Genomic DNA, 12,976 nt, shown 5'->3' on the forward strand with positions numbered 1-12,976 from the left:
GGAGGGTGACGGCAATGCTGATGAGGAGGAAACCAAGGAGAGCAACCACAGCAGTCCACGGAACGGCCCAAGGGAGGATGTGCCTGGGGACCTGCTGTGCCAGGAAGGTGATGTCTTCTACAAAACTTTCACCCTCATCAACACTAACTTCCTGTGGCCAGGAAGCTGAAGCTGCTGGTGAGCCTTCGTGCCCTGGGTGGCGAGCCCAGACACGGGGAACCCCTGTGCCAGCAGCACCCATCCCGGATGGACAGCGGGGCCACCGGGCCCTGTGGCACTGAGGACACCGCAGTGACCCTGGACAGCAACTCTGGGGAGGAGTCCGGAGATGGCCGCTCCAGCTATGTCACTCAGCGAGCGTCGGCTCTCACCAGCGCAGAGACCATCAGGCCAGGAGGTCCGCAGAGGTCCACCTTGGAGGAGCATCCCTACAAGTGCCAGCAGTACAGGTAGTCCTTCAAGAAGTCCAGCAACCTGCTGAGCCACTGGGAAACGCACAGCAGGGCCAAGCCCTACATCTGTGAGCTCTGCGGCAAAGCCTACTCACACCAGGGCACACTGCAGCAGCACCACCTGCACATGGGCAAGCGGCCCTATGAGTGCCCCTTCTGTGCCAAAACCTACACCTGGTCCTCAGACTACCGCAAGCACATCCACACCCACATGGGCGAGAGGCCCTACGGCTGCGCTGACTGTGGGAAGGCCTTTGCCCGCTCCTCCGAACTCCACAAGCACCAGCACAACATGCACCGCAACAACAAGCCTTTCCCCTGCCCCCGACTGTGGGCGCACCTTCAACAAGCCCTTCTCCCTGCTCCGCCATCAGTGGGCACACTTAGGGGCCGTGCTGTTCCCCTGCCCCGACTGCAGGAAGGCCTTCGCCGTGGCCAGCCGGATGGTGGAGCACCAGCGGGTCCACACCGGCGAGCAGCCCTTCGCCAGCGCCGTATGCGGCAAGGCCTTCGCCAAGTCATCCAACCTCTTCAAGTACCAGATGCTGCACACGGGTGAGCAGCCCTACGAGTGCCCCGAATGCAGCATGGCCTTCGTCCAGTCCTCCTGCCTCACCCACCACCGCTGCACCCACACTGGCGAGCCACCCTTCGCCTGCCCCCACTGCACCCACGCTTTCACCCGTGCGGCCACCCTCAAGTGGCACCAGCAGCTCCACGGCAGCTCCCTGCACCGGTGCGGCACCCTGCCGACCCCAACAGCCCCTCTGCACGGACTGCAATATCTCCCGGCACGGTGCGGAGGAACCCTGGCCTCCCCAGCATGGCTGGGGAAAAACCATATCTGGGGCTGTGAGTGCCCCTGCACCCCACGGAGCCCCCAGCATGTGGCCATCAGTGAAAGAGGAGGCAGTCAGTGAAAAGCCGGTTGCCCAAACACAGGGGAAAGAGGCAGAGCTCAGTCGCTGATGCATTACTTATTTCTGAGCACTCTCCCTCCAGGAAAACAGGATCCCAGCTTGGCCGGCACGGGATCCATCTTCCTTGCCCTGGCCATGCAAAGGCACCATACACATTTCATGGGACGGTGAAACCCCCGACACCCTTGTGAGTGAAGCAAATACATACCGGGTTTAAATTCCACATGGAAATGGGCAAGGAAAACCAAACCAAAGCCCGAACCCTCCTGTGCTGTCAATGAGATGAATGCTGCAAAACACAACCCTGTCCTTTCACGCAGAGTACGCTGGATACGGTTATTACAGGCAAAATATTTGCACCCCTCGCTCTCCTTCTGGGAAAGCCCCTTTCCAAAGCAGAAGTGCACTGAGTGTTTCTACAGCAATAAGCTGCTTTCCGAGACCAAGAACAGGGACTAGACAGTTGGTAAAAATGGCTTTTCTCAGGTACCTGATAGCTGAGGCAATTAAAACAAAATTAAACTGACATTTCTAACTTGTACTGTTAAGAGAGAGATGCAGTGGTGAAATAATTAAAAGTTACTGCTGGGAACATCCTGTTCTCACCCATCTATTGTGAAGAACAAAAGGGCAAGAAGCATTTTTGGCTTTTTTTTTCCCCCTCTCTATTTTTTGATAATTAATTGCTAGTTATTGCTGCATCCCCAAATGCTAGAACCCAAGGGTTTTCCAAATGACGACAGAGATATTTAGTGGTTAGTACCTCGTTTCTCCAGTCTCACTTGGTGACAAACAACATTTTGCCAGCCAGATCCCCCTGCTCAAGTTATTCACAGGAAGGGCTCAGAGCTTCATTTTCTGGTTTACAGCACTTGCCTGAAAGGTCTTTCCAAGCAACTGCCTGGGAGCAGCTCCATGATGGGACTGCAGTCCCATCCCTTGCTGTCTCTTACTGTCCAGCGTCATTTGCTTCCCCACCAGTTACACCGGTGTATGAGCTGCATCTGAGCCTCTCAGGCAGGGGAAGTGGTCCTCTGGATGGGAACCCACCTTGGAGCATCCTCATGTAGACAGAACTTATGCTGCCTGCTCCTACCCAGAACTCAGCTGATGACCTCTGGAAAGGGACTTCCCAGCTGTTTTTCACAACTCCATGAACTGCTGCAGAGGTATCTGCAGCTACCTTGGCAACACAGTGCTCGGGAAGGAAGAGTCACCCCCGGCCTGAGCGCCCCATGGGACCAGAGGCGGGCCTGAAAGATGGGGAATGGCCAGGGGACACAACAGATGTGCCTCACTGACCTCTTCATTGCAGCAAGGGCCCTGGCATGTGTGAGAAAACAGAAAGCCCCTTCCACTTTTCTCATTAGCTAAAAGAAAAGAGTGGTATTTACTAAGTGCCTGCTCACCGGATGCCAGCCTCGTCAGAATCCGAGTCCCAGGATGCTCTTCACATGAACCTCATGCTTCTTGACACAACCCTAAGTCATCCTTACCCTCATCATTACCTCCAGCAGCCGTGTGCTTGGCTTACACTTCAGCCCATCACCCAAGGGCACCCCTGCCTCTGGCCCGCCCTTCCACCCTTCCTGCCATGCCAGCCCAACGCCAGGTTCATTTGCAGGAGACAACAACAGTATAGGAAAGTTCCTGATGCTTCCCTGAGTCAGAGTATCCCTGGATTTTAGTCGCTCTCATGCAGAGCGAGGCCGAGTATACCCTGGGCTGGTGTTTAGCACTGACCTTCTGGAAGGGAGAACAGGGCTCTGCGTGGTTTTAGGACAAGCATCCCCTTCACCCACAACGTGAGCAGGTAAGGGATGAAGCCCAGAACTGTAGCAGGTATGTGCTGCTCCAGAGTCTGTATCACTCTTCTTCAGCCTGTCTAACCTCCTGCATGCAAGCTCTTCCAGGAATGGTTTGGGGACCAGACTGGAAGAATAAGGAAGGTGCATGCTAGGCTGACTTCATCGTTTCCACTGCCAGGGGAGGTGGTCATGTTTTTTATAGGTCTGTACACAGTCAGCCAGCAAAATCTTTACAAGACAAGACAGAAAAGTCACTTAAAACTATTTCTCAAGGGTGTTTCCTGATGAGAGAAGCAGAAAAAACAATTACAGCGAACTGTGAAATAAAAAGAAAGTCAGGTCAAAAGACAGGCAAGTGCACAATGCAGTCAGCAAGGCTCTGCACTGGAAATTGCCAAAAGGCCCCCCAAAATGAGGGTATTCATACTCTCATACTTTTGAGAGTATGAATAAAACAGATCAAGCTAGGCCTTTCCTCACTCAGAGTTGGCCGTCTTCTGTCTCCATGGCAGCAAGAAATCACATCAATTTGAGGGAGCACATCCAAAAAGAGAGCTGTCCTTGTTTCCAGTTTGGAGAGGAGCAGAGGTCTTTCACCTTGCTGCCTTAGCGGGTCAGACCTTTACAGCAACATTACTGCCAGCATTACATCCCTGCACTTCGGGAGGATGTCCCGCATTGCTTGGAAGTTGCTTCTGGATTTCTTATTCTGCCCTTCATGGTGGTAAAAACCTGCTGTAGAGCTGAGCCCTGGTCCCAGACCACCTGGCCGTGCAGTGCTATTGAAGGCATGTAAATATATCTGTAAATGATGATATATAAATGTGCTTATAATAAATGTGCTTGTATTGTAACAGTATCGTAGCTGCCAAGGACTGTCCAGGCGGGGGGAGCCTAGCTTTATTTTTCCACTCTTGCAGTGACTACTGTCTGATCATCACAAACTGGATGCTGTGTCATAGTATGTGAACAGAGAAGGAAATAATGTACTTAAAATGAGGGATATTCTTTATGTTTACACGAACTCCCCAGTCCTAGAGCTATTTTAAAGCTGCTGTTGTATCTCAAGTGAATACACTGGAAATAAATACTCAATATCTATCTACTCATGCACGCCACGAACAGTCTAAAAGAAAATCTCTTGTGCTTTTAGCTCACGTGCTGCTGTGGTCTTGAGCAAATGCAGGTGTATGTACAGATGCATAGCGTATTTCAGTGTCTATTACTGTATGCAAAGACTCTGCACCTGCACATGTCTAGAAGTGAACCAGGACATGAGGTCTTGCAGCTACTCACAGATGTCTTCCTGTACCGCAACCCAAGCCTGCAGGTATCCCTAGGTTTGGTACGTGAGTAGCTGGCTGGGGGGAGGCTTTGCAGGGAGTGTGCAGGCAGCCTTGTCTCAGCAGGGTTCCACCTGTGGGACCACAGTCACAAACACAGACCTCAGCCTTCTCCATGTACTGCACTTCTGTCGTGCTCGCACGCCTCTGTGCTGTAACCGGGAGCTGATGTGCAGGTGAAGACAGGACGAACTAACCATCTGTACTCAGGAAATGCAGCCCCTGACCTCCCAGCTCTCTGAGAAGGAAGCATCTCCCAAAGCACACTGCACCAGGTGAAAAACATCCCCAGTCTGCTTGATTTGGCACCAGCAGCCAAGGCAGTGTGGTGCAAGTGCCTACATTTTCCCACAGTGCTCCAACACAGTCAAGCTTTCTGGCAAGGTCAGCTTTCATCCAGTAGATAAACGGCACCAGTAGATAAACACTGCACCAGCAGAAATACTTCCGTGGGGCTGCACTGAAGCACGTTACAGAGTACAGACTCTTCTCAATGCAAAAGTCAATGCCTTCTTTTTTTCAGGCTCCTGGGGCAAACCATTTTGCACAGTCAGCAGACAGACTTCTACAAGCCAGTTTATCTTCTTTTCAAACAAGTAAGATATAAACATGAAATCTAGCTAACAACTGGTCCAAGAGCTTCTTAAATGCAAGTACTAAGGCATACATACCAGCAATCTTCCTAAGAGGTCCCACAAGGAAGGTCAGTTAGATCACACTTTAATCTTGGGGTCTGGGAGACTGAATGCTGTATCATACCTTCTCTCAGTTCCCTTTCCCAAACAATGAAAACAAGTCATCCATCACTCACACCACTTACCAAGCAAAAGTCTTCAGACCAAAGCCTTTAGTTTTATAACAACTGCTGACACCTCAGGTTTTAGTAACTCCTCTTTCTAAATTGCTGTCAGTCCACCAGGCAATCCAAAGGAACCCACCGAAGTCACTAAACCATCGCTGCTGACACCTCCAGCAGTATTTTCAGGAGCAGCAACAATGGTCAAGGCATCAAGGAAGAAGAAAATTAGCACAACCTCTTTCAAGCAGGAAAACAAAAGGCTGGGCAAGCAGGTCAGCAAAACATGCTGACTCTTTTGGGGTAAAACTTACCACACTCAACAAAGAACATCCCCTTGCATCAAGGAATATGTTTCTTTTTAAAACATGCCAGGTAGTTATCGGGAATAGCTGTTAAATGGCAAGTTGGTGGCTAGGCTACCTTCCTGTTACCTGTGCATGGCTCTGAGCACAGGGACCTATTCCTTCAGAGTCCCTTGCAGCTAACAAGATGTGTGCTGGTAGCTTGTACAGAAACAGACCTGCTCAGAACTCCTGCTTTCAGATTTGAAGCATGTAAGCAACAATTAAGATAAAACCCTTAATAAGAAAAGAAGTGGGTAGCTCTGATGTTTTCTTCTAGCACATAAACAAGGGGAAAGCCATTACACAACTGCATGAGCACATTCATTTGACCACACCCTCCTCTGGAAAACAACATTCCCACATAGTGGGGGGCAGTGCAGCAGCACAGCCATCCTACAGTGAGTTTACAGGTGGGCTGCACTCTGTTGCAGAGACCTGTATTACCTGCTTCACGGGCTAGCTCCCATTCAGTGGTTGCTCTTTTAAGATGACTCTAACCTTGCACAGGCCCACAATTTTTTAACTTCTCAAAGCATCAGACACAGCTGGGAACACCAAAATAAAAACAGTGTTTTCCTTTCTACTTTCTATTTCCAGTATGTTATCCTAGTGAAATGCTATTCATCTGCCGTTCTGTTGGCGAGATCTCAGCCCCTGCTTGTTTTCAGTCTGTAAGTAGGAAAACCGTAGTGGGGGCTCCTTATGCCAACAGAAACTTTACAAGATCAGAGGCAGATCATCACACGATGAAGCCTCACTTTAAATAAAAGCTGCCTACTCCAGAGATTTCAGTGCCCTTTGCTCAGATTAACTGACAAATGATGGATTGCTTAATGCTCCCTATTTACATCAAAGACTCCTGCTTCAGACTCCTCCACGCTGGGAGAAGGCAAATAGTGTAAGAGGAGGATGATGGTATGCAGAGGAGCAGAAAGACTGTACAGTAGTAGCTTTTCTTTTGTGCAAGGTGCTGTATCTATACTCCACAAGCACGGGTCTATTTACCATGCAACACCTTTGTTAACAAAGTGAGAAAATAGTACCATAGCTGCCAAGGACTGGTCAGCAATTCCAGGTCAGTGAGGGCCAGGACTCTGCAGTGCTGGAGCTATTCTAACTTCTTAGTCTTGAGCCAACTTTCCTGTGATGGAAATGAGTTGGGTAGAAGCGATATAGTGAGGGGAGAGGAAAATTAGCAAAGGGTATTTCTACGTTCCACTGTAAACAAACACCATCCAGCAATCAAAAGTACCTGCACCATCAGGATCCCCTGCCTAGCTCAGAGCTCCAGCCCTGTGCCTGTGTCCGAATGCTTCCTGAAATGCCCCGACAATGAGACCCTGTGAGCGAGTCCTCTGCACAGCACAGCATCAGAGGGAACAGCTTCTTCCATGGCCTTTACAGACAAAAATGAGCTACAGATATACTGGCTACTCTGAACAAAGAAAAATGACTTCTGCTGAAACGACACACTTCAAAACCTCTCTAATGAAGCAATGCTGTAGAGCAGGTATATATGCTCACTATCTCTCTTCCTGTTTCAGCTAGATAGCATGACTGGCTATGTCTGTTGTAGGCTATCAGCAACTCAGAGTGACACTGTGAGAGTGTCAGGGCCTGGGAGAGATTTCCAAACCTTTATATGAAAAATGTAAAGTGCAGAAGTGACAATCTCTGGGTTAAATTAAGCTCCAAGGGATTTCCTATAGCTTGCACAGGAGTTAGTGGAAGTTTCTTTGAAGAGGGTTCAACACACTTTCCCAGAAACCATCACACATTTTAATTACTCCTTTCACACATCCAAGCACTTTATATGCAAGTCAACCTTCCAGGCAAGTATCTTTTTAATAACCTTTTAGTTAAGCCTGCTAGTTTTCATTTCACCAACCATTTACTCTTCCCATTAAACAGACCTTGTTCAGAACACTTTCACCATTATGCTCTTACAGGTACAAATTCCACCAACTGCTAACACCAAAAAGCAGAGTAACTAGATGTTCCCAATTACCGCAACTGTCTAAGCAGAACAGTCACACAACATAAAGGTGCGCATAGTGGTGCAGTTTAATTGGATATTAAAACCCTCTACAGCAAGAGCACCGCGTACCCAAGAGAGAAGCAGGATGCTGAAAAGGGAAGACTGTAGCCGAGAACTTCAAAATGGGTTTAGAAGATGAGGGTGGAAACTTAATGCACAATAGCTTCTGGAATGGCTTCCTCACCTTGCTATCCGCCCTCTCTCCAGGTCATTTCAGATTGTGTTGAACAGCATGGTCCCCTCAGAACAGCACTGATGAACTCTCTCTGCAGATCATTTACCCAGTCTCCTTTCAGCCAGGATTTTTTCCATGCAAATATCTTTCCTCTTAGAGAGACTAAGCAGCCCTCAGATAAGACCATCCCTTTGCTAAGAGGCCCCATCAAAAACCCTTCGGAAACCTAAAACCACACTGGAACTACCTGCAGAGGGGAGTCTGGAGAAGTCTCACAGCTGCAGCGAATGCATACGGTACACAGGGTCCAATCATCCCGGCTGAGGCATCTGCGTTACAAAAGTACATAATTTCAGAGACAACATAACACATCCCTAAGAAATGGGATGCAGATCAGTTCCCTAATCTGGAGACTTCTTTGAGGAATGAAATTAAAATGTCCCATTAGTGAGGCCGGGAGAATTAGTCTCCCATTCATAATCAAGCTAAAGTATTGCTGAGGACAGTGGTTCAGCTTGATCTGAGCTGAGGACCTCACATCACACACAGTACCCACAACTGCAAAACGCCTGCTCAGCTGTTGCATGGGTGGAAGGTGCTGAGCAGCCATCACCATTTTTTGCTCCATGAAATATGCAAACAAATGGCACAATCAGTACTTTACATTAAATAGCCTGGTAGTAAATGCAAAGGTACATTACCCCGAAGCTTTACTTTCACTCTGTTGCACAACTTCCTGATGAAAAGGCAGAACGCATTAGAAAAAAATTAGTGAAATTATGGCAGCTGGCAGGGGAAGGAAGCAAAGCTTTCTGACACAGAAAGGAAATTAGGGCTGCAACTAATGCTTCCACCACAGTGGTTAACAGTGGATTAAGTGTCATTATTAAGTTTCAGAGTTAAAAACCCCATTGTCATAACTGAGGCAATACATACCTCTTTGGAAGTTACAGCCTTAGGGTATTTGGCAGCACCTGCCTGAGTGTGCAAGGCTAGTTTCTAAGGAAATTTTTCTTCACTAACCATTTGAATCTAAATCAAAGTGAAGAGTCTAGCAGACACTTTGGGTAGTACTCAGACACGTCACAGAACACAAAACACGGTTTTGTTATGAGAAGCTTCCTTATGTGTGAAAACGTTTAAATGAAGAAGATTCCTATGCAACGAGTAGCAAAGGTGGCTTAAATTTAGTCTTCTGCTCTTTGAATTTTGTGTTCTCAAACATTTCCTACTGTAAAACTCAGCTGGACAGATTTAGAGTGCACAGTTCCATCAGAGACACAAATGTATTCAAATCCCTCACCCCAAGAACATGCACTGTCATAGCGAAAATAAAGCTTTTTCCATTATTAACAGACATTCAACTAATCACACAGAAGTGCGTAAGGGATTGGTACTCCCTTAGATAGAAATATTTATGAAATACAGCTGGTAACTGTTGAGTTTATTAAGGAACTGTTTTGTGGGTTTTTGTTTTTTTTTTTTTTTAAATAACCAACATGATACTTCCCCTCCAAATAAAAAGAAGTAATGGAAAGAAAAACTCAGCAGAATACAAGGAGAGAAGGGACAGAGGGGCAACTCTGGACTGTTCTGACTTAGCAAAGACCTGCAACAACAGATCTCCAAACCCAGTGCCAAAGAGCCATCACACTCAAGAGGGCAGGGCCAATTTATCCAGTGACCAAGACTGCAGAGAGAAGTCTCATAGCCCGTGCATCCTTGCAAAAAGCTCAAGCTGATGCATCGTCAGTTCAGTGAATTGAGACAGTGCTAGCACATGTGAGTCATTTCAGTCTTCTCAAGTCTCACATTTCATTACTCAGGGGTAATTAGGTTATTTTTTCATACAAAGCCAGTTTAAAGCCAGTGAGTGCAATCTCTACCAGTACAAGTTCCAGAGATCCCCGTGATGTAGCGTTCCCTATCAGCCACTGCTGGGAAGTGGGTCTGGACTGGCCAGAGCGCATGCAGTGGAGTGCTTTCTCCAGCCCAACTGAGCAGGCCTCATTCAGGTAAGAAGCGACCAAGGAGACCACAATCACAAATGAACTAAGAATTAAGATTTGTCCAATTTGTGTGTGCGCTCATGCCTCCGTAGGGTACCTGACTCGGTGAAGGAATGGCCACAGTAATTGCAAGAGTAGGGCTTCTCTCCAGTATGGATGCGGTGATGGCGCTGGAGCGATGCCAGCCGGGTGAACGTCCCTCCGCACTCCTCACAATAGAAGGGGCGCTCCCCAGAGTGAGTCTGCTGGTGTCTTTTCAGCCTGAGCAGCTGGACGAACGCCATGCCACATTCCTGACACTTATAGGGCTTGTCTTGTCGGTGGATCACCTTGTGTTTGGAAAGGAGGTTAGGCTTATCGAAACCTTTGCCGCATGTTGGACAGGCATAAGGTTTATAGTCGTCTTCCTCAGACTTTTGGTTTTCTGCACAAGGCTGATCAGCGTACTCAGCAGTGTGTTGGTTGCGGTGCACTATTGACCACGGGTTCCTAGCCATGCCATTTCCCAAGATCACCATGGAGCGCTCTATCTTGTGCACATTGCGCAGGTGCCTCCAGACATCAGCTGTGCGAATGAAACCCTTGTCACACTCTGGACATTTGTGTGGCCTGTCACTAGAATGAATGAGCTTGTGCATTCGCAAATTTGCTGCACGGAAGAACTCTTTGGCACAGACGGGACATCGGTATGAGTTTTCCACAAGGTGAGTTCGCTTATGTTCCTGCAGCTCGCTCATACCCTGGAAAGAGGAACCACACTTCTTGCACCGATACGGCAAAGCTTCCTCAGAGACAGACTCCAAGTCCTCATCAAACACATCAGCAAGAACGGTATTTTCGTTATCGTCACATAGCCTTCTCCGTGGTTTCTTGGACCGCTCAGAGGAACAGTGCTCTAAATATTTATCTTCACACTGCAGGTCAAAGTTGGTACTGGAGGGGACAAATACCCCAGGTGTACTCTCACCTCGTTTCTGGTAGTAGGTCTCACAGGTTTCTTTGTCTTCACACTGCAACTCTGCAGGAAGCTCCTGCTTACCTGAAGGTCCAGCAGAGTTGCAACGAGGACTGCACGTCTGCGAGTAACTCATGTCTACCTCCTTCTGGAGGCTAGATGTGTGGCCCACCTGCTTAGTGTTCTTTCTGGAGTAATTTGAGTGCTTCTCATCCGTGTCAAAAATGTTATTCTCAGAGTCCCAGTCCACACTGACATTCATCCTCTGAGGCGTACGCTGTGTTCATCTGCAGCTCATTGATGATGTATATACCAAGAGCTTCCGGTCTTTCATGGTAAGTCCATCTCATTCTTGGCTCTCTTTACAGTCCTCCCTAGAAAATAAAACATGCATTTCATCAGTGATTTTTCTGAGATTAACATAAGATAAAGTTATCACAGTGAAGATTTTTTTCTGATTAGAAGAATGGGACAGATTATTAGTTATGCAGTAGAAGAAACAGAATCATCTACTATTATGCATGTAGAAAATATACATTCAGCATACAAAATACAGACAGACTACGTTTAATGACAACAAATCCTCTATCGTAATCCAGCCTTCACTACAAATAGAAATTGATAATTTCCATTTTAAATTCACCTAAAGACGAGAAATCTTCAGAACTCAAGGGTGCAAACACTTTTGGCAAGTCCTACACCATAGCTGCCCCCACCACAGATCTTTTTCTGAGGATTCATGCTTAATCCTTGTTTTTACCTTGCTGAATACAAACTAGGAGCACCAGTCACAAGGTGTTTTTTTTCAGGAACTAGTTAGGTAATGCAATGAGACCCAGAAACTGTGTCAGCCAAACAGCCAAAACCAGAAGCAATGTATAGAAGGGGGGTCTGGAGAGCTCGGGAACACCTTTAGCCTCCCATCCTGACTAGCATTATTGTTACTGTCTTGAGGATATTTGGGGTCCCTGTGCCACTGCCAGCTAGCACCATGCAAAGAAGACATATGCAAGGAAAGGCATGAAAGAGCTGTCCAGAAGGCTCACTAATCATCCTCCCAGGCTTCAAAGCACAGCTAGTAATGAACAGCTTCAAATTCTCTGGGTAAAATCCCTTTGCAGACCAGCCTTGCTAGCAGAAAATATGAGCAATGGTAATTGGTCAGAAATACCTGTCTGAGTCACAAACTTTCTTGTGAAGAAGATGCTTTCGTTTATGCCGTTATCAAAGTGTGGATTCGCAAGAGGTTTTCTGGATTTGTCCAGGCAGCCTGTTGACGGCAGCTCCACAGGGAGCTTTCACTCATCTGGTTTAAACCTGCATTCAGGTTTAGACCCGCTAGTCTAACCTCAGAAAGTGCATTTTTCCCATCCTGATGGACACCTTGGCTGCTCCTCCGACCCCCACCTTCTCCTTTACACCCATTTTTTCCATATTGTCTTTGCTCCCACTGTTTCTTCACTTCCTTTTGACTGTTTTTGTCTGGGTGAGACTCCTCTGAGTATGAGCACATATATCTATGTAAAAATGGACATATTTCTGTATTTACATGTGTACATAAAGATTGCCTATTTAGCTTCAGTAGGTTTAAATAGTTATAAGGGCACTACAGCAATGTGCATTAAGTGAAAGGTCTTATTCACATCTCAGAAAGGCCAGCTTCATTTGAGACACAAGCTGCGCTTTCTTCTGCTGTGATACAGAGAACAAGCTGAATTAGTCTTCTTCATTAGTCACTGCCTGGAACAGAATGGCTCAAGTCACCCCCCAACTTCGACCGTTCCCATTAATTTAATAACGCGCGCATGAGAACAGAACTATTCCTCACCTCCTGCAAGGGGCTGAGCACCTCCAGCAGCACACCGCCGACTCCCGAGCCGCGTAACTGATCTCCTATTTCCTTTGTCGAAGAAAAAAACTTTTCAAGGGAGCCTGGCACCGCTTGGCTTAGGAAAACTCCCTGACAAAGGCCCGTCCGGTTTCCACGGGGGGGGGGGATATTTAAATCACGATGTAGGCTTAAAAATAATAAATAAAAATAAAATAAACAAACGAACGATTTTTTGTTCCAGGCAGAACGAAACCCCAAACTTTTCCCGCTGGCGCAGGGGACCGTCCCGCTGCGCGCGCAGA

General features: G+C 47.5%; 2 protein-coding genes across 2 annotated transcripts; one reads left to right on the forward strand and one right to left on the reverse strand.

Moving 5' to 3' along the window:
• The first annotated feature begins 246 nt into the window (after positions 1–246).
• Positions 247–7,960, forward strand: ZNF648 (zinc finger protein 648). The gene is given in 4 exon segments (XM_009320726.1): positions 247–345; positions 463–774; positions 776–1,188; positions 7,912–7,960. Coding segments are annotated over 4 exon segments (873 nt in total).
• A 162-nt stretch (positions 7,961–8,122) lies between these two features.
• On the reverse strand, positions 8,123–11,105 carry LOC103914120 (zinc finger protein 737-like). The gene is made up of 2 exons (XM_009320727.1): positions 9,986–11,105; positions 8,123–8,208 (listed from the first exon to the last, which is right to left on the reverse strand). Exons 1-2 carry the CDS (start codon positions 11,103–11,105, stop codon positions 8,123–8,125), a joined length of 1,206 nt encoding a protein of 401 aa, XP_009319002.1.
• Positions 11,106–12,976: the final 1,871 nt, after the last annotated feature.

The sequence above is a fragment of the Pygoscelis adeliae genome, unplaced genomic scaffold (genome assembly GCF_000699105.1).
Source record: "Pygoscelis adeliae isolate BGI_AS28 unplaced genomic scaffold, ASM69910v1 Scaffold402, whole genome shotgun sequence".
NCBI classification, from domain to species: domain Eukaryota; kingdom Metazoa; phylum Chordata; class Aves; order Sphenisciformes; family Spheniscidae; genus Pygoscelis; species Pygoscelis adeliae.